We start from the raw sequence: 23,150 nt of genomic DNA, 5'->3' as shown, positions 1-23,150 counted from the left end.
GTAAAGAATTTTGAACTGCCTTGTTGCTGAAATGTGCTGATCAAATTAACTTGTCTTGACTTAAATGACATGAAACATTTGATTCTGTACTTAAATAAAGTGGCCTGCGAGAGTTTATGCTGTTATATACAATGCGGAAACCCTGGCAATCACCATCCACCTGGGCAGAAGGAATTCCCTACTAATGTTCAATGAAGGTTTTTTTCTTCTTGTTTATGAGCTCAGGTGAAGGTTCCACACAGCGAGTTTCTTTTCGCCTTGATTGACTGCTTATGGAAGGAGGCTGGGCTCCACTCCACACTCAAGTCCCGCCTCGCGCGTGTTTCTTACTGGGAACTAAAGCTATAAAATGAAGCGTTTTAGCACGATAACAGAGGCGCAGCGTGAAGTTAGAGTTCACCTAGTGAACTGCTGTACGGACACTTGAGACAGACTGATGCTTTAACCAGCCAGCGCGCGGAGAGACGTCGCTGACCGGGTTTCTTGTCACTTCCAAGCCGAAAGTCCCTACATCTAGTCGCCGGGTGAGGTACGGAGCAGAGCCATGGCGGGGGACGGTTCGGACCAGCGAGCCCTGCAGTATGAACAAACTTTGGTGAGTTTCACTTGTTGCATTTTGGCACTTTCGTATTTATCCACGGCTCTCCTTAGTCTCGGAAAACAGGATTGACGGATTGTACCACCTGGTTTTCCCCGCAAACATCTGGTAGCTAAACAGCAGAATGTTGTTCAAAGTTTACTTGGAGTGAAAATACAAGGAAACTGTGAAAAATACATGAGCCGAATGATCCATCGTGACATTTACATGCTAAAAACTCAAGTCTGAGTCTGTAAATCAGGAGTGAGCAGAATGACAAACTTGTTTCAACATATTTTGAACGAAGTTCAACTTGTTTTGTTTTCTCGCGCGTACAGGAGCTGTCCGTCTCTTATGTGTTCCTGAAGGCTTTATTGCGCATTCCACGTACACAGACAAGGTGACACAGTTGGCTATAGTGACGTTTCTAAAGTGTTAAGCAGGATATATTAATTGACTTTACAAGCACAGAGCGAAGCGGCTCGCTGTCAACATCTGGATTCAGATTCAGCCAGTGTCCTACCTTTTTAAGACTAGATTTTTGCCAGGCTTGAATGAAACATAAAAAAAGATGAGAAAGCTCCCCTCTTTCAATTCACAAAGTATATATTGTTAGTCTTGTAATTATTCATACCCTATGGCAGTTTTGGATTACAAAGTAATTTCATTCATCCAAAAAGGCAGTTTCCAAAAAGTCACATGCATCTCCAAAAAGATATCATGTTTGAACAATTAATCTTAATCTTCCATGTGTAGCAATAATTTTGAGCCAAACTGTACATTTGACATTCAGGTGACTAAACCTTAAAATATGAAAGTTTTTGCTGCATGTGCAATTAGTTTTCCTTGCTAACTCCTTTAAAATAAACTGGTGTGCAAAAAAATGCAAGACTTGTATGGGTGCAGCTCAAATTAAATATTAATCAAGTACGATTAGCAGAATGTTATGTTGACAGCTGTCATAATGGTTACTGTATGTGTCAGTGCGGCGGTTCCATTAACATCAGACAATAGATGTGTTCAGTGCTGCTTGGGCGAGCCCGAGTGTGAAATAATGTTCAGTGTGTTGGTGCAAGTGACAGTTGTGCAGTTGGGGATAGTTGTGCTGGCTGTTGGGTCACAGTTTTAGGCTCATAGGTTACTGATGCACTTTGCATAAATATTGGCCATCTCAAAGAAAGTCTGTGCTGAGCTTTTGGTTGTTTTTATTAGGCTGAACCTGACTAACATTGAACTCTTACACTGCAATGCCTTGTAAAACTTGTAATAAAGTTGTCTTAAACTTTAATGTGTTTTAAGGTGTTCCATGATGCACCGTGTGGATGTTCAGTTTCTCTCGTACTGTTTAGCATTAATGCCACAAGGTTCATCTGACCATGTTTGTTGTGTCCTCTACTGCAAAAGTGACTTTTTATGGGTTTGGGTTTCTTGCAACAAATGCTTCCACAATGAATGGATTTACAGAGTGTACACCTGAGTTGTAGATTTGTGCAGCTTCTCCGGAGTTGCATAGAGGGATTTTCTGATTAAAGCTCTGCTTGCGTGACATGTCAAGTTTCTAGATTTCGTAGTAGATTAGTATTGTTTTAAAACCTAACCTTGCTTTACCTCTGGCTTGTCTGCTGTGCTCCTTCTTTCATTGGCTTCTCTTTTTAATGTTTTCAATGAGATTTCTCTAAGAAAAGCATGTTATTTATTAATTTACTACTAACAAATGGTTATATTTTTATTTCATGTATTTTCTAAGGTATTGTGTTGTCTTGTGAAACTGTAGGAAGATACTTTATAAGTCACTTCTGAGTGCTTGGATGTGTCTTTGTGGAGCAGAGATCTTCAGCATGTTCCTCACGTTGGTAAAGAGGGAACTTTGTGTGGACGTTTCTGGATAAAACTTCTGTCAGGCCAAAAGAATCCCCATTTTATTTCTGGTTTTATACGGACCAGTTCAGTAGCACTGAGGCTTTAAATTAAGAGCAACCACAGCTGTAACACCACTTTAGGCCTCTGTTTCCTCTATTTGAAAAAGTTTCTTTGTTAAAGGAAAAACAGTCCCCTCCTCCCCCCACGCTGTGTTCTGTTAATCTGTGTGTGCAGTTGTGTGAGAGATTACACAACTTGCGACCCGCTGATTCAGCACTGGACACTCCGTCACCCTGACAGGTCTCGTGCTCGGCCCTACGGCTCTCTGTAAGGGAGAAAAATAAATAAGTAAAAACCCGACGGCTGTTGTCCAACTCTCCTCAACCCAGCTGCAAAACAATGGCATAAACTACATAGAACCAAACAAAAATAGAAAACCGTTTCAAAATGAGAGTAACCTCGTTTACCATCAGTTCCCCCCTCCTGCCGCCTTTCCATCTCCTCGCTGTGGGCTGTAGTAACATGGTGTCTTTGTGTGATATTGGCAGTCGTGATGGTTATGTGGGTTTTGTTGTGGGCAGCGGATGCTCAAAGAGGCCAGTGTGGTTCGGTTGTGAGAGAGAATGAAAAGCTGGCTGTAGAGAAAAGCTGGCGGGGTCAGGAGTGCCAAGCTCTAAGACGAAAAACCTGCCTCAAAGTACCGTTGGTCATAGGCGCCGGAACAGGGGGGATCAGGGGGCCATTGGCCCCCCACTTTACAGCCCTGCCTTGCCCCTTCGTTGGTCCCACCAAACTTTTACACAGGTTGCACACAACTCTTACAATCCGTGACTGACATCTCTCTATGTTTATGTGCAGACAGAGGTACAAATAAAACTTACAGCACTGAGATCTGGACCAAATTCTAAAGGTTCCAGATCGCATAACAGTCCCCCAAAGGTTTTTTTGTTTTTTTTTCCATTTTTTTGGAAATGCTCTGTGTAAAGATGCCTTCTGCATGTTCCCCACTGACAACATTTAACATTTTTTTCAGATTATTTTCCACCAAATCACTAAGACCGCAGCGCATTTAATAGCAAGCAATCATCAAATCTAGCTAGATCGCAGCGCATTGTAGACCCAAAAACGTTGACCTCCAGATAAGGGTTGTTTACTGTTTACTTCAGGACAAATTGCGACAAACCCACTGAATTGATTGACAGGTCCCATCATATCAGTTGAACAAGTGCGTGCGCCTGACGTTCAAAGTGCGTAACAGAGGTGACGAAACACCCCATGGCTCCCCCACCTCAAAAATGAATCCGGCGCAGCTGGCGTTGGTAAACCTCAAACTGAAAGATCAGTTCACATTTATAAATGCCTGATCTGTAGATATGTCTCCTGTGCATATTCACTCGTTATTGAGGGAGTCAATTGTCAATCATTTGTTTTATCAGCAATATTAGGCCCTTTTCTTCATGTGATCAAAGGTAACATTTTATGTGCTGTATAATGGCATTGATTGTGTCCCTTTCTTGAAGTGTATAGTTAATAACTCTCATTTCACGAGGCGTGACAAGTATTTTTCCCCCAATAAAAGACTGTTTATCTGAATCACTCCAATAAAAGTGCGGCTATATGTTGAATTTTATCAGTAATTGTGCCAAACACTGGGCGTAAATCATACTGTACCCTTAACCATAACTCTTTTTAAATAAGCATAATTTAATTTGTCCATCTGTTTCCCATAAAATGGAGGCATAAGATGAAAGTTTCTTCCCAGCTTATCGGCTTTCATGTATTGTTAAAACTCATTGGTCGACTTGGAAAATTTCAGTATTTTCTGATAAATGTGCTTAAAAATTTGTTTTATGCAGAATGTGATTAGTGATTTGCTAACGATATTGCCCAGTTTTTAGACTCTGCCTCTCAAAGGCATGCAGGTAATATGACCTGATCATCAGAAAGTATTTTTTTCAGTTTTTAAACCAGACTTTTTTTGTTTCTGTTCCCACATGTGTTTGAATGTTGTTTACCAACTGAGCTTAGAGGCATTTGACAATGTTGCACTCTGAAAGTGTAAGAGCACTTGGTGTATCTAAACTTGGGTATAAGGAATGAAAATGTCTAGTTGGTTAATGTTTATGTAGAAGGCTAAAATGCAGTAACTTGCAGTCCCACGTGTGCAATTTATCACAGAATACACTTTTTAAAATCTGTACCCATTCTTTGGAAAAAAACAAGGAACCAACTAAAACAAAATTTTTCATGGTGATCTATTGTTTCTCTTCTATGTTTTTAAGCCCTTTCAAAGTTAAACCCATGTGACTCTCTTGCACTGCTCTAATTTGGCTCACCCATTGTACTTATTAGAGCAGTAGTTCCCAAAAATTTAACCTTAAGACCCACAAAAATCACAATGAAAGAGATTTATGACTCAGAATATGAAGCAGTTAAACAGGGTGTAATGATGTCATCAATATATTAATTTTATTTTTTGTAAGTTCTGTTTTCTTAAAATTAACATAATACATTTGCTTGTTATAATTTTGGTATTGTTTAATTTACAAGAATATGTCAAGACCCCATTTTTGTTGATTAGTGACCCCAACAGAGGTCTCGAGGTCCCATGTGCTGTTATGGTAACAGGATTCTGTGTCAATAGCTATCCTAGTTTTGTATTAGACTCCTAGTAACTCGATGGCTGCTGATCCATTGTGGTAGCAGTTGTAATGAGCTTTGTAATTGGCTTTGTCTTCTCCGAATTATAGGGAGATTTGGTGGTGAAATTTATGATAGCAGGTAAGATCGGCTGTTTTACTTGTGCCTCCATGTGATAGCATGTGGTATGGTTTTAAAATATTTCATATTAGATTAACAGAGTTAATAAGGTTTGGCTCTTGTCTAATTCATTTCTGTTGTATAATAATCCATGTCTGCATCCCAATACTTTGAACAACAGAATTTATCTCCATGCCTACTAAATTGCAAAGATATTCATATTCCTTGAACTTTTTCAGGGTATAAAGTTTGATTAAAACAAATAATGAATGATACATATAGGGTTGTTGTAGTGCTGAAAAATGAACCTCAGCCGAATGTCATGTGAAACCGCTAACAAATTTATATAATTGGGGGCAGCATGTTAGAATATTTGTGACATTGCTTCTGATTTGTTCTTTTTGTAGACTTGTGTTAGTTATTTTGGTAGAAACACTGCATGTTTGGACACTTATTCCTTCTGGGTTTGGATGTTTAGCAAATGAAAAGGAATTTTGCTCTTAGGTTTTTATATTGGAACAGTTATGTAATCATGACAATAAGATATTTTTACAACTAGAAGTAGCTGATGATTATTTCAAATGAACCTGATCTCCAAATCCCCGAGGAGTTAAAAATAATGCTTCATGGATGCAGAGCAGGACCAAAGAGCAGAGAGAGAAGGAAGAGGTTCAAGTCATCTTTTTCATCGATCATAATGGGCAAGAACCATGTCCTTGACTCTCTGACTGGCTTTCTAGCTATAGAAAGATTTAAGATTCACAAGAAACAGATTTTATACTTTGAAGAAGTCTTTCAGTAATGATTGTAGTCAGAAGATTTAAGATTTTAAAAAGGAGCAGCAAAACCAGATGAGATGGATTAGCAGTGCTTGCTAATGAAAGATGGTGTCATCCATGACATATTAATTTAGAATATTGTCTCTGCTGCTCATCATGGTGGTCATGAGACTGCTTTACTGAAACAGTCTTTTGTCAGAGGCCTCTTCAGATTTGTTGCTACCAGAGATCCTCCCACAGCATCACCATCCATGACATCTCTTTCAAGATATCTGGATGATGTGAGTTGCAACAACATGCAGTCTTTCTTTGCGCTGAAGTATTTTTGAATTGATTTTATTTTTTTTAGCATTGTTTCACACCAAAGCATCATCACAGCATGATGTTGCCATCACCATATGTCATCATTGTGAAGTATTCAGTGATGTGCAGAGAATGCCAAACTTCCCTAAAACTATATCCTGACTTAAACACGGTCTAAACATAGAACGTGCAAAACTTTATTTTAGATGGAAGTTTAATAATGAGCCTATTATCTTGCTTCTGCCAAGTGCTGGGCCTTGCAAGCTAATTTTAAGGTCTAATTTTGAAAACAAACTTAAGTAGTATAAAATGACAAAAAATATATGTATCTATGTTTTTAGAATTTTTTGTTTTGTTTTAGATTCATGAATAAATTTCCATTTGTAACTCTACTGTAAACACTTAGTTGCACTCGACTTGATAAATGGATTGAGATATGACATACATATTGGATAAATTTAACACGCGAAATGAAACAGTAATTTTTGATTAAATTGAAAGTGGAACAATTTCCGATCAACAAATATCAAAGTTCATTAAGTTTCCACCAGGGGAAAATTTTGATTGTTCATCTCGTTTGGCGTTTTTCCAAAGCTTACTTGTTGTGGTATGTTTTACTCTTCATTGTGTATAACTTCAGGAATTCTTTTGTGAGTCAGTAAAGACATTTCCGATACTGCAACATGGGTTTGATGGAAAATTTTGGTGCGATTGAAGCAAAGTCCTTCCTTGGTTTCGCCCCTTGGTTTATGTATTTTAATTTTTTTTTTATTATTATTGTGCCTTGGGATCTTTTTTGCACAAAGTAGGTAGAAAACCGTAAAAGTGAAACTGCTATTGAGAAATATTATGACTTGTTAACGATCCCATAGATATTTTCATATTGTGTTCTTTACTGTGCCCTTTAAGATTTCAATTTGACATAAAGGGCATTATAAATGAAATCATGTATTATGATGGCATATTTTTCTTTATCCTGTGTTTTGTGCATTGCTCTTGCATTTTGCCTTTATGGTGGAAATTTCCCTTTCCCCTCACTGTCCACATAAACTTACCTCACGGGTAAATAATTCTCCTTTTATTTTTCAAGATGGGTCAACAGCTCCTTGACCCTTTTTTTTTTTTTTTTTTTTTTTTTTTTTTTTAACCCCTCCAGGGGATCTTTTGTGGGCTCTAGTGTCCCTTATATGAAAGTAGGCTGACAGTAAAGGGGGAAAGAGAGGGGGGAAGACATGCGGCAAATATCGTCTGGTCCGGGAGTCGAACCTGCGACAGCCGCGTTGAGGACTCAAGGCCTCCAGACATGGGTCGCGCTATCCCCTACGCCACCATGGCACACCCCTTGACCCTTTTCTTGAGTGTGAAGACAAGTGTTTGCTTTATCAGGGCTGACTTTATCTGCAGATAAGCATCAAAAGTTGTCACAGTGTTACTAAAGACCAACAAATTGCTTTTATTTAGCTCTTTTCTTATCCATCACTGTTTGCTTTCTTCACAAACAGTCCTGATAAATTGCCACAGTCAAGGGTTAAGCTAAAAGAAAAGTTTAGGCCAAACAATAATACAATCAAAACAAAACATTTGCTCTCATACTGAGGAACTAGTTGTAATAACAGTGAATTAGACATGCAAAACAAATCAAAGCAAATGTGGAGAGTGTGTTCAGTTGAAATCAAAAAGTGTGCATCTGCTTGCTCTTTGTTCTCTGATACTTTTTGGGTTTTGTTGATGATTAATCGCAGAGAGAGAGAGAGAGAGAGAGAGAGAGAGAGAGAGACAGAGCTTGAATGATTACACATGAGCCTCTTTGAAGTGTTGAGGCGTGCCTTTTCATTAGTACCATACATTATTTCAACCTGCTCTCAAATCTTGAGAAGAGTTTTGTCACACAGAATAGAAAACTTAAGATCTCAATTAAATGGAGGCCGGTTGAGGCAAAACCCTCTGAATATCAGAGCTCTGCAGAAAAAAGTTAATGAAAAGCTTCAAGTTGACTGCAAACATAAAAAAGATTAGCTTTAGGGTTCAATTGTAGTGAGGGAAAATAATGGGGCTTTGTGAAGTCTGGAAACGTATTGGATCTCATTTAAGCATTTTCCAGGGGTGGAAAAAAATATATATAGTTAAATGTGCATAGAGGTATTTTAACAATAAATATTTGAATTTATATGTTAAAAATGACAGAAAATGGAGTGAGCAATACAAAAATTAGTTTGGAAAATCTGTAGTTCTTGTATAAAATATGTTGGGCAATATTCTATAAACTGAACCATGAATTTTAAATATATTGTCTTTTAAAGTGCTTTAAAATGATCTCATATTTGTGTGCAGAAATATGCCATTTAAAATTTAAATTGTCTGACCATCTGAGCTGGGGTTATTATGCAAAGTTTAGGCAAAAATGTCCTGCCTCTAGATGTATAAAGTTTATAAGGAGGCTACAGGCTTGGAGCTGTAATTGCATTGAAATGTTTTTTCAAGATGTACATAAGTCAGTACTTTTTCATACTGACTTTTTAATAAATACTGACTTATGGGAACTAGATCACACTTCTTTTTTTTTTTTTTTTTTTATTTGAAGTCTTTTTTTGTCAAAGAATTCAGTAGTATTTTCTGTTACCTAATACTAAAGTCTGTGCTTTTGATGTGACAAAATGGGTAAAACGTTGAGAACACTTTTGCAAGTTCAACAGTGAGTAAAATGCATCTTAGTTGTCGGAACAGAACATCCTGTATGGGTGCTTTCTGAAAAGCCCGTTCCACAAAAACAGTTGAGCTTATAAGATGACAAACAGAACAAGTTAAGTAGTTAAAAGAAGAAAACATTCTTTTTTTTTAATGTTTCCTAAAAAGTGAAGCCCTCCTTTATTGCCATATAATGTTTTTTCTGTGCTTCTGGCATTGTACCCTATTCTACCTTTATTTAGCACAGACCTTTACACAAACATGTTCACCTTCTCCATAGTGTGACTCTTAAGGTTTTTTCCCTTTCCGGTTCGAGACAGCCTTTCAGCCAGTCAATATTGTTCCTTCAGATAGGGTTGTACCCTTTGGCTGTGTACTGATTGCTTGTTAGTGAACAGCATGCAGATTTGTTTTCAAAGATTCTGTTTTTCTACAATCCCACATCATATTCAGGAGTCAGTTGTTTTTGTCTAAAAATACTTCAAGTTAACCAGAGGTTCCCAAAGATTTTCTGTGCCCCCCTATGGATTACAATAACACTCCCACAAAAGAAAAACAAAATCAACTGGGCGCACATCGTTCAACCACACAAAAACCTATACACATATTTTGTTTTCTAAACTCCACGTAAGTTTATTTCACACTTCAGGTTGCAACAAAACACACTACAATCCGTCTTTACAGTGAAACACTTTTGTGTAACAGTTTTTTTTTTGTTAGTTTTTTATTCATCCATACTACTTCCTGAGCCACCCCTGCTCAACCCCATAGAGGGTGCACCCCACACTTTGGGAACCACTGAGTTAAACAGTGTTTTATTGTTGGAATAGCATCTCATACATTGTTTTGGAATCCTGCTCGACTATAGACACTGTCCAGAAAGTCAGCTGTTAGATGTCCAGCGCAGGCACTGCTTTATCTGAATGATTCTTTCTTTTTCAATTGTTTCACACTGATGCACAGTCAGAACAAAAAAAAAAGCCAGATTACCTCTAGGTGACTTCTTGCTGTAATAAACTCAACGTTGACACATCAGAGGATGTTCAGTTCATTATCAGCTGTGCGTGTCTGCTATGAGACTTTTCATGTCCTGAGTTGAGTTTACTTTCAACATATCCCAGATAAACTCAATTATGCTGGCATATCCTGTTGAGGACATAAGATTACATTCAGCTGTATCTACCTTGGCTGCTTAAAGGCCCTAACCTTGTGCATAGCTAGGATACTTGTAATGACTTTGCGACAAATATATAAATGCTGAAGGGAGTAAGCAGGAAAATGTTTAGTGGCAATGGTGTTTGCATTCATAGTCCATGTCTGGGTCTGCATATTATTGCTGGGAACTATCTCAACCTTGGCTAATTTTACATTTCTAGTTAAATTTTCTCATCTCTGGAATGGAGGAAATCCCATGAATATTAACCTGAGTTGGGATCAGAATGTGTTTAGCATGGTTTAGCTTGTGATTTTTAAAGCTGACATATTTAAGTCTCCAAAGTTCACATACCCACATTAGTGTAACCTTTTACATTCTCCTTAAATGCCTTACTATTTAGGAGCCAGAAGAAGACTGCAGCTGAGGGCTATTGACATAGACCCTGGTCTAAACTTAATGCCTTCCTGTCCTTCCTGTCCTGTCCGCTTCATCATCCAATAAGAGAGCAGCTTTTTGCCCCATCTTGATCTGCTGTCATCACTGACCTCCCACACTGAGACTGCTTGCCTCTGTTTATATATCCACACCTTCATCAGCACATTCTCTACCATTAAGTTTCCACATTGACTTGTCTCCTTGCGTGTGTGGTGAGAGGTTATTGTCACCATAATATTGACCTAAAAATGTGACACCAGAAACTCTTCTGCCTTTTATTTAATATAAATTTGATATTTGGTCACAAACAACTGTCTATTTCACAAAGTAATTTCCTTAATTCTGAGGAGTTGTTAACTTACACATTCACATAGATTAAGTGCTTTGAAAACTACAAATTAGAAGCAAAATAAATCTGATATTTCCCTGGGATATTGACCTAATGTGGTGGTTATTCTTTTGAAGTGTAAGGACTGTGTTAAATAAATGGGATTGTAACATTATTTTCCAGCATCACCTTCCTCTTTGGTGTAAAAGACCCTCTCCAGCTCTGTCCTGTGTTCATCAACTCCAAATTAAAGCAGTCGCTCTCTTGTTTCCCTGCTGTCTTAATTGCTGCTGGCTTGCCCTCAGTGGAGTGTAATTAAGCACACTTTGGCGGTTCACAGGCCCCTAGAAAAGTAGATCTGCTTCCCCTTTGGCAGCACAGGCACAGTGCTGACAGATTGGAGAGCAAGAGGAAAGATGCTTTGATTCATCAAATGCTGGTTATTAACCATCACAGACAAGCTAACACACAGATGAGTCTTTGTGTGTCACACACTTAATAGGTCCTGGACCCTGAAGCCCACCTGTTTCCTCCTGCCCTGTTTGAGCTCTGACACACACACACACACACACACACACACACACACACGCACACACACACACACACACACACTGCTTGATGTTTGGCCAGGATGAAACTAGTGGTGTTCAAGTAAGACTGCAGTTTAACATGCAAATACCTTTTATGCATGTTATAAGGTAGGTCTTAAACAAACAAACAACATCTGGCCAAGCAGTGCTATTGTAATTGTAGTGTTGGTAATTCCAACAAGTGGTTCTGACTCTGATTTTATGACCATTCCCTCAATGTTAGAATTTGGCATCAGGATGAATAATTTAGCTAGCAGTAATGTTGAGCTCAAATGAAATAAAATTTATTTAAAGGAGACTAAAATGAAAACACTGTTCCTGCAAGATGGAAGCTATTTTAATGTGTATAATTCCTGTCTCTTTAAGAACAAGTGCATTTATAATTAGAGATGCAAAAAATCAGCAAGTGGAATGACTTCATTTTGATCAACTGTGAATTGTAAGAGGTTTCTGTGAAATCTGACCGTTCACAGATTTGCAAACTCCCCATATGCAAGTTCAACCGGGTCACATGAAATGCAACACTATAAGATGCTGATGTTGCTATCAACTAAAGAAAACTCACGGATGTAAAGATTTTCTTTTTTTGACATACTGAGGGTGCATCCACACCAGCCCTGTTTGGTTTGCTTAATAAAACTCTAGTTTGTTTGCTTAAAAATCCGGTTCAAATATATAGCCATAGATGTTGACGAATATAAGTGTCTCCTAATGGGTCTAACGTCTATCTGAAGGAAATGTATCTCTGTTGGAGTGTTTCCTCCATCAACATTCCCTGGAAGACTTTTGGCAGAGCTGGAATTGTATGACCAGTTTGCTTGATATGGGTCAAATGTCTGGAATGGTCTGCATAAATCAGATGTGAATTGTGACAGGGGTGGATATGTGTATGTGTTGATATAAAACGGTTATTGAAAATGAAAATAAAAAGTAAAAAAATAAATAAATCCGGTTCATTTGGAGAGGTGTGAGAGTGCAAATGACTATTGTAGATCCTTATAGAACCAAATCTGCCAGACAACCAGGTGTGAGAAATGTCCGTAGTTCATTTGGGTAGTGCAATGTGAGATTTTTACCATGCAAAAGGAAGGTTCTTTCTGCTAAGTTCTAAATCTGCCACAAAAATCGAATCATTGTATCTCTATTTGCAGTTGCTTGTGTCATTAAACGAGTATGCTCCAGATGCAGACAATTCTTAAGATGGGTAAAAAGTCTTACTATATCAGCTGATCTAGATGGCCTTTCCAGTATCTTTTATTGTAGAAATACAAACTACTGTACAGTTGACAAATTTTAGACACATTGTAAAACCTTTGAGATAAAGACCCCACCTTAATATCTGTGTTTATTTGTCATCATTTTTGACTTTGGAATGCTAAGCCTGCATCTGCTGACTCAGATTTTTTTTTTTCTATTTTGTTCACACTACTAATAAGCCTGAATCAAAGCAGTTTATACATGGCTGGTTTACAGTAGAATTAATCCTGCTAATCCTACAAACAGTTCAAACAAGTGCCTCTGAAGCCAGGTTAGAATGACTCTTGGAGCAGATGTTGAAACGTGATAGATGTTAGAACACATCAGAGGTTTAAGTGTAGTCCACCCCACTAATTTCTGTCAGGGAGTCTGCATAAAAGGTAGACTGATAGTTGATGAAATGGGAGATGAAGTTTCAGAGATCCTATGCTAATTACAATTCAAATATTGCAAAGAAAGAAGTACACACTGTGTAACTTTCCCCTCTCTGAACAAACCAAAAAAAAAAAAAACAGGTACTCCATGATCAGACAGATCTTGATGGTAGTAGACAGCTGACTTATGTGTTTTATCTCCTAGGTATCAAGGAGTCCTTGTATCCAAGAGCTCCAAGAACTTGTAAAACTGCTTTCCAGGAAGACTTTCCATTGAATTCCCTAATCTTGTCAGCTGTCACAGATTTAATTATTACTTTAAAGGTCCTAACTTAGTTTTGCCCTTACATTATTAAAGGGGTGTGATCTCTATCTCATACCTTGAACGATTCTTTGTTTTTCCATGCCCATTCTTTTTTACAGCTTCTGTATGCCTTTTTTTTTTTTTTTTCTTCTGCCCAAAATATTTTCTTTAACAAATATAGCATTTGTGCATTTGGTCTATCCTTGTTGTTGCTTTCCCTCTTCCTGCAAACAAATTCCGCAAGATTCTTCATCCCTGGAGAATGACCGGGTGCCTTTGAACACCCCTCGTCACTCTAACCGCAGCACAAGATTAGTCCTCCCACAGGCACACACACACATACTCTACACACAACATGGATACCCTGCATAAACTGAACAACATCCATAAATGGAAGATGCACATTCAACACACACAAACTCCTACGCTTTGTCAGAAGGGCTGCCCACGGTGCCCAGCTGCAGTTACGTGAGCGATTGGTGCATTAGCTGGTTAGTTCAGGAGCTGATTCGCCTTTCACTTTTCAGTTTTATTTTTTAATTTCATTTGTTCTTTTCACCTCAAAGCTGCATGTCCTTTACTTCTGGCAAGCCTGTTTTCAGTTTGCTTTCAGAGGAGGAGTGTGCAACTCTATTTGAATGTGATTTATGTGTTTTGTTACATTTCAGATTAAGTTACAGTGCCTTGAAGAAATATTTATATACCTTGAGCCTCTCCATATTTTGACATTATGCAACATCAATCTTCTGTGTGTTTTTAATGGGATTTTGTCGGAAAGGTCAACACAGACCAGCAGATGAGTGAAGTAGGGAGAAAATAAGATAAATCTGAAATATTTGTATTCAGTCCTCTTTACTCTAATGCCCTTTAATAAAATGCATGGCCTCCAGATCAATTTTTTAAATACTCTTACACTGTCATGTGGTCACTTGATTAATGTGACTTAAGTGTTACAGAGCAAGTATGGCACTGGAAGCCTACATAGATCATTTGAAGGATACAGAACACATGGAATGAGCTTTAATCAAATGAGACCAAGATTGACAAGTTAAGCTAAATGCTAAAAACTGAGGCAAAAAAAGTGGAAATTACCATGATCACACTACTATGTTGAAAAATAGTTATGGTAGCATCATGCTGTGGGGATTTATTTTGTCAGGAGAGATAGGCAAGCAAGATAGTGTTGGGGATAAAAGTAATACTCCAGCCAAAAACTTGAGATGTGGCAGAACAGTGAGCCCAAGTATGTAGAAAGGGAAACATGAGATTAGTTTGGAACAATTAATTAGCATCTAAGTTCAACTAAGTATTTAAGGTAGAACTGCTACAATTTTGGAGAGTCCCATGCTGTTCTTGCAACTTGATAACATCTTGCAACACATAACTTATTTTGAGTCTCCCTTAGAAGTTGAAAGCTTGAAGAGGTTGTGGAAACATTAAGCCAGATGTACTTGCAAGTAGTTTATTTCTATATCTTTTGAAAAATCCAAATTTTGTTCTTTTGCGAATTAGTCGTAGGATGAAGAATGCATTTCTAATGGTAATGTTTTTATTTAGAGCTCCCTAAGAGCATTGATTATTTCTTCCAATGTGGTTTAAGAGCTCAGTTTAGATGGATCTGATCAACAATTCAAATCAGACCAGGGTCAAATCATCATGTCAACCTTAAGTACAATGTTTGAAAGCTCCTGGATGCTTTCTAATTAATTAATGTAATATTTAATTTGTGGTTAGTAAGGGATACTGGCGATAGTGTGTTTATAAAGCGTGTCTCTGGACTCCTGGTGCTGCAGTTGCATCATCCGTCTTTGACCCATCTGCATGAAGAACACAAGGCTGAGGCGTCTGTGTGTCGTCTGATGTCAATCTCTGCAGCTTTAGCTTTGAGGATCAGAATCAAACAACCCGGGGGGGTTATATCACATTTGGTATTCAACTCGGAGAACATGCACACAGATTCATAGCGGCTCACGTTCACCTCTCAAATTCAGGGCCACCTCTATCATTGCCTTTCAAATGGTATCCTGTGGAGAATTTTTGTAAAGCAGGAAAACCCAATACCTCTTTCTGGAAGAAAATCTAAAAACATTCCTGAAAAAGTAAATACTGCATCTCCTGTGTTGCAGCAAAGTTTTACTGAGATCATTGCCTTTTATTTTCTTCACTTATAAATAACTTGAAAGTAAAATATATATACGTATATTTCTGTGTATATCCTGCAATTTCCAGTCCTTCAGTGAAATCAAACAGGCCATGCATACTCTCAGTAGAACTTTGAGAACGGTTTAGGCTGGCAAGTGTTGGATGCTTAATTTTGTTTCCAAAACATTGAAAACGTATCTTAGTCATCTAGTTTTTATTAAAACACATTTTGGCTGAAAACATATTTCAGCCCAGTTAGCCAGTTGGAAATTTTTGTATGGCCTTAAAATGCTTAATGAAATTTTCATCTTGTAGTTTGTTTTCTTCTTTCTGTTTTGCTACATGTGTCACTGAACAGAGGCAAGCTATGTTTTGTAAATTGAAAGAAAGCCTTCCAGTAATACCAAAGCCTGCGGCTGATGTTTGGATTAGGACTTGTTCTCAGTTGGGAGAGGCAAAATCCTGGGTCCCATCTCTAATCTAGAGTTCTGTGAACAGTTTCAAGTCAAAACGATATCTACGGCATGATGGGTGTGTTTATGTAAAGCCCTCTCTCCTCACTTTCACATGGGTGAAGTGCGTTATAACAGAATGAGGAGCATTGTGCTGGTTAGACTGCAGTGCCACCTGATGCCACCCCTGGGCAACCTGGTTAGTACATTCAACAATAGAGATCCATTGAGGAACAATTCTATTGGTAACGAATGAGGATCAGGGATAAAATTAATAACAATACTCTGCTTTTATTCAAAACTGAGAGTCACACTTTAAATGTTTGGGATATAAATTTTATATGCATCACTACTGAATGCTCCTGCAAACCTTATCTGTTTGGGCTATTTTCTGCTCTAAAGTATTCAATGTTTACTGGGAGGGAGAATACAAATATGATAAATAAATCTGGTTTCTGTAGAAAATCTTGATAAATGACTCCCTTTGATGTTTTAACAAATCCTTCATTGTCACAAAAATTTGGCTTTTTTTTTTGACAAAAGGCAAAAAAACTTTTTCAAAGTGTGAACCAAATTTCTACAAATTGCTAAATAGATATATTCAAAATGCTTGTTTTTATTTGTAAGTCCCTACGTTTGCCTTGAGGCTGTAGAATATTTTATCTTCATGAGATAATTTTACTGCAGTTAGAATATCTTAATTTTGAAGGAGAAGGAGAACTAGAATCTGTGATTTTGCTCTGAAAAACAAAAAAATTGATTTGTACCCTGTGTTCCCATTTTGTTTAAGTTCAGCTCATTCAAACAGTAGAATAGTTTTTGTTGCATTTGGCACATGTAAATCATCTACTATTTAAGCTTGTTGGGTCACCCAAGCGCTCATGTCCTGCCAGCTGCTCTCTGTCTGGGTTCCCACTGCATGTCTTATTTTTACTGCAGGTGGGTGTGAGCTTTTTGTAAGCTGGTCGCCTACGGCTGTGCTCATCATCCCATAACTGGTACCTCTGTGCTGCAACACCTGACACCGTGTTTGTGTGTGACTGCACCAAAGGGAAACCTGTACTGTATTCATGTTGCTTGGATCAATATCAATACATATTTTGCTCCCTCTACCTTAATACCTCTGTCCCTGCCATACTTGTATAAAGTGTGTGGCTGCTCATTGTTCCACATTCCACTGCCGGAGTTGGAGGCTCGCATACATCGATCTTCTGCTAATAAGTTGGCCCAAGCTTCAGCAGCTCTGCACTCGTCTCCTCCTCTACGCTCCACTTCTCACTGAGGGAGGGAGAACTCTGAAGAGCCTCTAACACAAGGACTTCTCTAGAGCACCGTCTAATATTTTGTCTAGCTTTGTTGTGCAATTTGAAAAACACATGCCATGATATGACGAAGAATTTTACACTAAGGACACTCGACCTTGGTAGCACTGTGCTGTTTATGCAATACCTTGGTTTTCAATGTCTTGTGCTTGCGCGTGCGCAACCCCACACACGCGCACACACACATAGTATATCTTTGCATGGACTTCATTCATATTTTTTTTTATTTTTGTAGCCTGATCCTTATTCTAAACCCATCCATTATCCGTACATGCCCATCCCTAACCCTAAACTATCCTCTGTTTGGGCTCCCTAAAGAGCAGGGAGTCCTCATAATGTGGCATTTGTAAAAAGAAAAAAAAAAAGGTCCTACGAGGTGAGAAATGCTATCTCTCTCCTCCGCACACATGCACATATATATTCATAAAGATATGAATGTGGACATTGGTTACTGTATTACTTCTTGTAATATCAATGCAGTGATAAAGATTAGACTGTGATAATACCTTACTGGTTTATCTTGGGCTCTTAACACAAACAAGCATACAATGTGGGTAAATAAGAGGAATAACTAGCTTTTAAAAAATATTTCAGATTTGTAATAAAAGAGAATTTTTTTTAAGCCATTGAGAAGTTGTATTGTCCCTTAGACATGGAAATCTTAAAGTACAGAAAGATGTTTGGCTTTTACCCCACCAAAACAGAATAATATACATATCTATAATAAATGTTTGCATGTATTCTTTAAAGTTTGGCAGTCTTTCATCTGGAAGATTATGGAATTTGAATATTAAAGCAGTCAGCAGTTATGTCATAAAAGTAAATATTTCTAAATTAAAAAGAATATTGATTATTTTTGACATGCAATTTCAATTAATCAACAAAACAGATTTTTAAAAAAGTGAATAGTTTTAGGCAAAACTATAGATCCTATCTCATACATTACACTTTTCTGTTTAATTTTGAAAAGCTTCTAAAATCTGTTTATCCGCTGACTTCATTTTTAACCTTTGTCACTTACTATCAACATCTACTCTGAGATTTTCAACACTTGATAGGACCTAGAAATAATGTCTTCATTGATCAAAGACCTGTTTTTTTATTTTCTTGCTGATCAACTGATCAGTTCATATAATTTTAATCTGTTTGGGTTTTTTCCGATGTTGCTTTTAACTTCTTTGTACGAACACTTTGAGTTGTCTCTGACTGAAAGGTGCAAATAAAGTTGTCTTGCCTTCAGGGTTGATCAATTAGAAATCAGCCACTTTTCTTTAGAATGCCAATTTCTTCATCGCATTGCCGTTTTTCACCGGAGTCATTATGAAAGCCTTGCTTTGAATTGGTTTTCTTTACAGGTACTCTCTTTTACTGACTTTTTCCTCACACTTTTTCCATATGTACATGCCATCTCCATCTTTGTCTTTAGAGACAAGATACCTTAGTGCATTCCAGCTAAATAGCTATGCAGAGTAGAAGAGCTGAAATTATGAAATCCAACAACAAAGATGGAGGTCATTAACCATTCATGCAAGTCTGATGGGTTAATGTCAGAGAGGTGATAAGTAATTTTAAATTCCTTTTTTTCTATGTATGTAGGGCATGACTTGTGTGAACAATGAGCTGTTACAGATTATGTTTCATGTGTGGTTTCTGCAGGTTAAGTTATAATCTGTTGGCTTTGGAGGTTATCTCCCTGTGGTCATACGAAGATAAAGTGGCTGCACTCAGGAAATGAGTGACTTTAAAATGGTTAGTTTAGATCTTTTGTCACTAAATCTACCTATGGGTGATGTTATAATGCATGTCGCACAGTTTTCTCTAGTGTGGAAACTGTTTAAACTTTAAGTTAATATTTTACAAAGTTTGGAAGAAATGTTTGAGTCTGTGACTTTTACTTACCAAACAAAGCTTGGCCATTCCCATTTTTTTGGAAGAAGTTGTGCAATAAGGGCAGGTAGAGTGGCTCCTCTTCATCATATTTCAGGTGGTGAGGCCCAAGAAGGCACCCACTCATCCACCTGCCTAGTGACATGCTCCAACATTTTCTGGATCTTCAAAGATTAAAAGGGATAAACAGTCTCCTTGTGGTTTCTGCATTTGTGCTAGGCTCTCTTTCCAGTTGGATCTAAACAGAGAATCTCTCAGGAAGCATCTTGATCAGATGCCTGAAACATCCTCATCTGCTGTTCTGCTCTTAGCTGTTATAATGGAACTCTTTACCCTTCCTCTAAGGTTGAGACCAGCCACCCAGCTAAAGAAGCTAATTCCAGTTGAGATCTATACTTTTTGGCTCATTCTTTCTTCACCATTCTTTGATTTGAGCATTATTACTCTATCAATTTCTAGCTCCAGACACAGCAATAATATGTCACTGGCAGAACAAGAAGGGAAGCCCTAAAAATTTAATAGTTTTAATAGACATCGGTGGTGGTCAATTTTTTTTGCTTCATCCAAATTCCTATAACTTTCTGCAACTTTTGAATGCATGGTGAGTCTGCAAGCTGAGTTGGAAATGACATGGATGAAGTTTACTACTTTGTAACGAGACGGAGACAAGCTAGGCAATCATCCCATGTGCCCTGATTAATCAAAGAGCTGGCTCTTCGCGCACACACACACCCTTTGGACTCAATAAAAGTTGACAAAAACACTTCCTCTGTCCCAGTAAGCCGGAGTGTTATGGCTTTTATGTCTAATAGCTTGCTAGCCACAGTAGCTGACTTAGTCCCATTGGGTCAAAGGTGTTTGTGTGCAAGTATTTAACAGAGGCAGTTCTTTGTCTTGCTCATTGATTGATTATTGTATCAGCTTGAACAATATGACTCCACTGACCTTGTACACACAAGCCAACAACACTACCCTGAAAACATATGGATGCATGATTGTATCTGCCAATTCCCTGTCTGTACAGCCTATAATTACTCATCTGTATGCTGCTCCATGCACCAAGAATGATGCACACACACTCCCACACAACTCGAAAGCCTAACATAACACCACTTAATGCAACCACAGTTTTATTATAGAGGAGTTAGGTGGGCTGGATCAAAAGTGGATGGATTTAATCAGTTGGGTATGGGTATGGCTTTTCACCTATTGACATCCCCTTGCTGAAAGACAGATTGCTGTCATTAGCTTTAAATTAATTACACCACACACCTTACTTTGCCTTGCACTCTTTCCCAAATTTTTGCAAGATGAATTCAGAAGATTTGCATAGGTGTCTAGAAGATAAATTAATACAGTATAGCAGGAGGGTGGAGTGGTGTCGCAGTTAAACAAAGTGCAGCCACATTTTCCTCATATAGCTGCTACAAACCCACAAATTAAAGACTACACACTCCCCAGGAGAACTGGGGAAAAACAAGAGGTGAGAAGCTTCTTTGTCCCTCACAAGAACCTCTGTAAGATGGGCAACTTTGACACTTTTTGAGCGTGGAGAAGAGGTTTTGAAAATGTATATGCAATTATTATTTGATAAATTTGAAACTTGACAAAACACGTTTACGTAACGTCATAGAATATAACCGCAGCCATATGAGAATCTTACTGGACAAAACATATCATTACAATATTTACAGAACCATGTTTTTGCTTGGATTTAAAAGAAGTTAATTATTCCTACTGCTACTAAATAATGTACATTTTACTTTACATGTATTTTAAATATGTATAACAATGTTTTTCTGCATTTTATGTCATGAGCTGAAAGTATTGTTGGTCTCATTCAGAAATAATGTGACATCATTCACATTTATTCTTTGTTGGCTTTCGTCATCTGCCAAGGGTCGTTAAATAGAAACGTTTAACCGCAACTTCGGTACAAAATGCAAAATAATTATTAAAAATCATGCAATGTAACTTTTTTTTGGATACTTTTAGTTTTTATTAAAATTACAGACTTCTACATTCTGTTTAGTGGAAAAACGTCAAAAATTTGCTGCGTATCAAATACTACTTATCCATACTGTAATTTAAGCCATACAAACACAGAGTAGATATGCAATCATAACGTAACAATATGTCCACCTATGTTGAGAAGGGAGAACAAAAACTTTTAATATTTTATTAAGAGCAGAGCTTTGAGCTGTAGGGGGTTATGATGTGTGTTTTTGGGGTACATTTAAGACTGCTGTTATTGAAATGGATCAGTCTGTTAATGGTGGTGTGTTTTGATGGGAATTTAGCTCCAGCTGGGCTGCAGGTAAGTATCTCTCTGCAGAGAGGGGACTGGCAGCTCTCTTAATGTTGCTCATATCCATAAAATCCTCAGTAGATGAAAACCCACTCATGTTGCAGTCAGCTCTGCTCTCTGTATGTCAGAGAACTGATGTCCAGACAGATTTTAGTTCAAAATTTCTTAATTTGGGGAAACTGCTAGACTTGCTATATTGGACATTGTTTAGGAGACAAACATTGGACAGCACTGTCTGAGACTGGTTTCCAATGGCTTATCTTTACCATATATGATGTTTGTTTCCTGTGATCTTGTTGAAAAGAGTTCTGTTTCGTGTTCCAATAAATATGCTCGTACATTTATTTGGAGCGCTCTATTACTTACCTCGTAACTCACCATCAGCTAATGGTTTTTGTAAAACACGAGAGTGAAGTGAGTTTTTTTTCTCTGGTTCAGGTGCTTGAGCTTAGTGACTGTTTTCAAGATGGAGGGCTTAGGGAAGGTACTCCAAAATGATTTTCCCATGGCAATGTATCTAACGCTGATCCCAGACCAATAAAGTAGGTTGTTTTATTGGATTTATTTGGGAGCTTTTCTGATTTAAAGGGATATCTAGCTATAAAAACAGTTAATTTCTACTCAAACCAAAAAAGGAGTTGGGAACAGGACGTCTTGCTTATAATGTATGTACACAAATGTAGACGGCTTTTTCCGAACTCACATTTATTGAGTTGATTGTTCAGGGCAGGGACAGCTTTTCATTGTAGTAATTCTGCTGTTGTTGATCATAAAACCATGGGTAGTATCTTGGTGATCAGATGTTGATTGTGTTATGGAAAAATTTCAAGGTCAGAAAAAAGTACACTGTGAAAGTGTGGAATTTATGTAACAGTACCTGTTTGGAGTGTGACAGCAGGCACATTTCTTAACCTACGTTACTGTTATGATGTGGTCTCCTACAGCCAGACCACCCCCGTCTTTGCTCATCATCCCACACACACACCCACACATGCACACACACACAATGTGAGGACAAGGGACACAACTGTGAGTATGTCAGTGAAGAGGAACTTCTAGCTGACATATTCCCATTAGGTGAATGCCTTAGCCAGCATTGCTGACAGCCGAGTAAAAATAAATGAGGAAGAAAATCCTCTGCTCATGTTCTCCGGCCCTGAAGCAACACTTAAGCCAGTTGTGGGATTCATAATGCTTGTAGGAGAGACTATATCAACAATGTGCTCAACACCATAGAGATGTTAACATGTTACATTTATCTAGTCTGCTGATTCCCAACCTTTGTTTCTGGCAGCTAATAAGGCAGCCCTGGGGTTAACATTGTGTCCTTTCGTTTCCATAGAGGGCCACACAGAAGTGTTCATTTGCATAATTTTGTTCCATTTTTCAAGTACAAACTGCATTGTATTAACTGGGATCTTTTGTGATGGACCAAAACAAACGCACAACATAATTGTGAAGTGGAAGCTAAAAAAAACCAATAGTTTTATATAGTGTACATTTGTATCCACTCTGCTTTACTATAATACTCATCTGAAATTTGTGCCATGCATAGAGATTCGGCACCCGCTGGGTCGTTATTTTGTGGAACCACTGGAAGTCCTTTAAAGATGTGTTGTATCAGCTTTACA

The 23,150-nt window shown here is 37.9% G+C and overlaps 1 protein-coding gene across 2 annotated transcripts in view; it reads left to right on the top strand.

Annotated features, from left to right (window-relative positions):
* Positions 1-238: 238 nt before the first annotated feature.
* Positions 239-23,150, top strand: part of LOC122832652 (chloride channel protein 2-like) — a 90,510-nt gene continuing 67,598 nt past the window's right edge. Inside the window, exon 1 of one of the 2 annotated variants that reach the window (XM_044119622.1) lies at positions 239-595. In XM_044119622.1, the coding sequence (XP_043975557.1) occupies positions 545-595 (51 nt within the window). In that variant the 5' untranslated portion in view covers positions 239-544. The remainder of the gene's footprint in view (positions 596-23,150) is intronic. The other variant, XM_044119621.1, reaches the window with a different exon arrangement.

Source organism: Gambusia affinis, linkage group LG06 (assembly GCF_019740435.1).
Source record: "Gambusia affinis linkage group LG06, SWU_Gaff_1.0, whole genome shotgun sequence".
Taxonomy (NCBI): Eukaryota; Metazoa; Chordata; class Actinopteri; order Cyprinodontiformes; family Poeciliidae; genus Gambusia; species Gambusia affinis.
The sequence above is the reverse complement of the archived record's forward strand: the minus strand, read 5'-3'. Positions and strand labels throughout refer to the sequence as shown.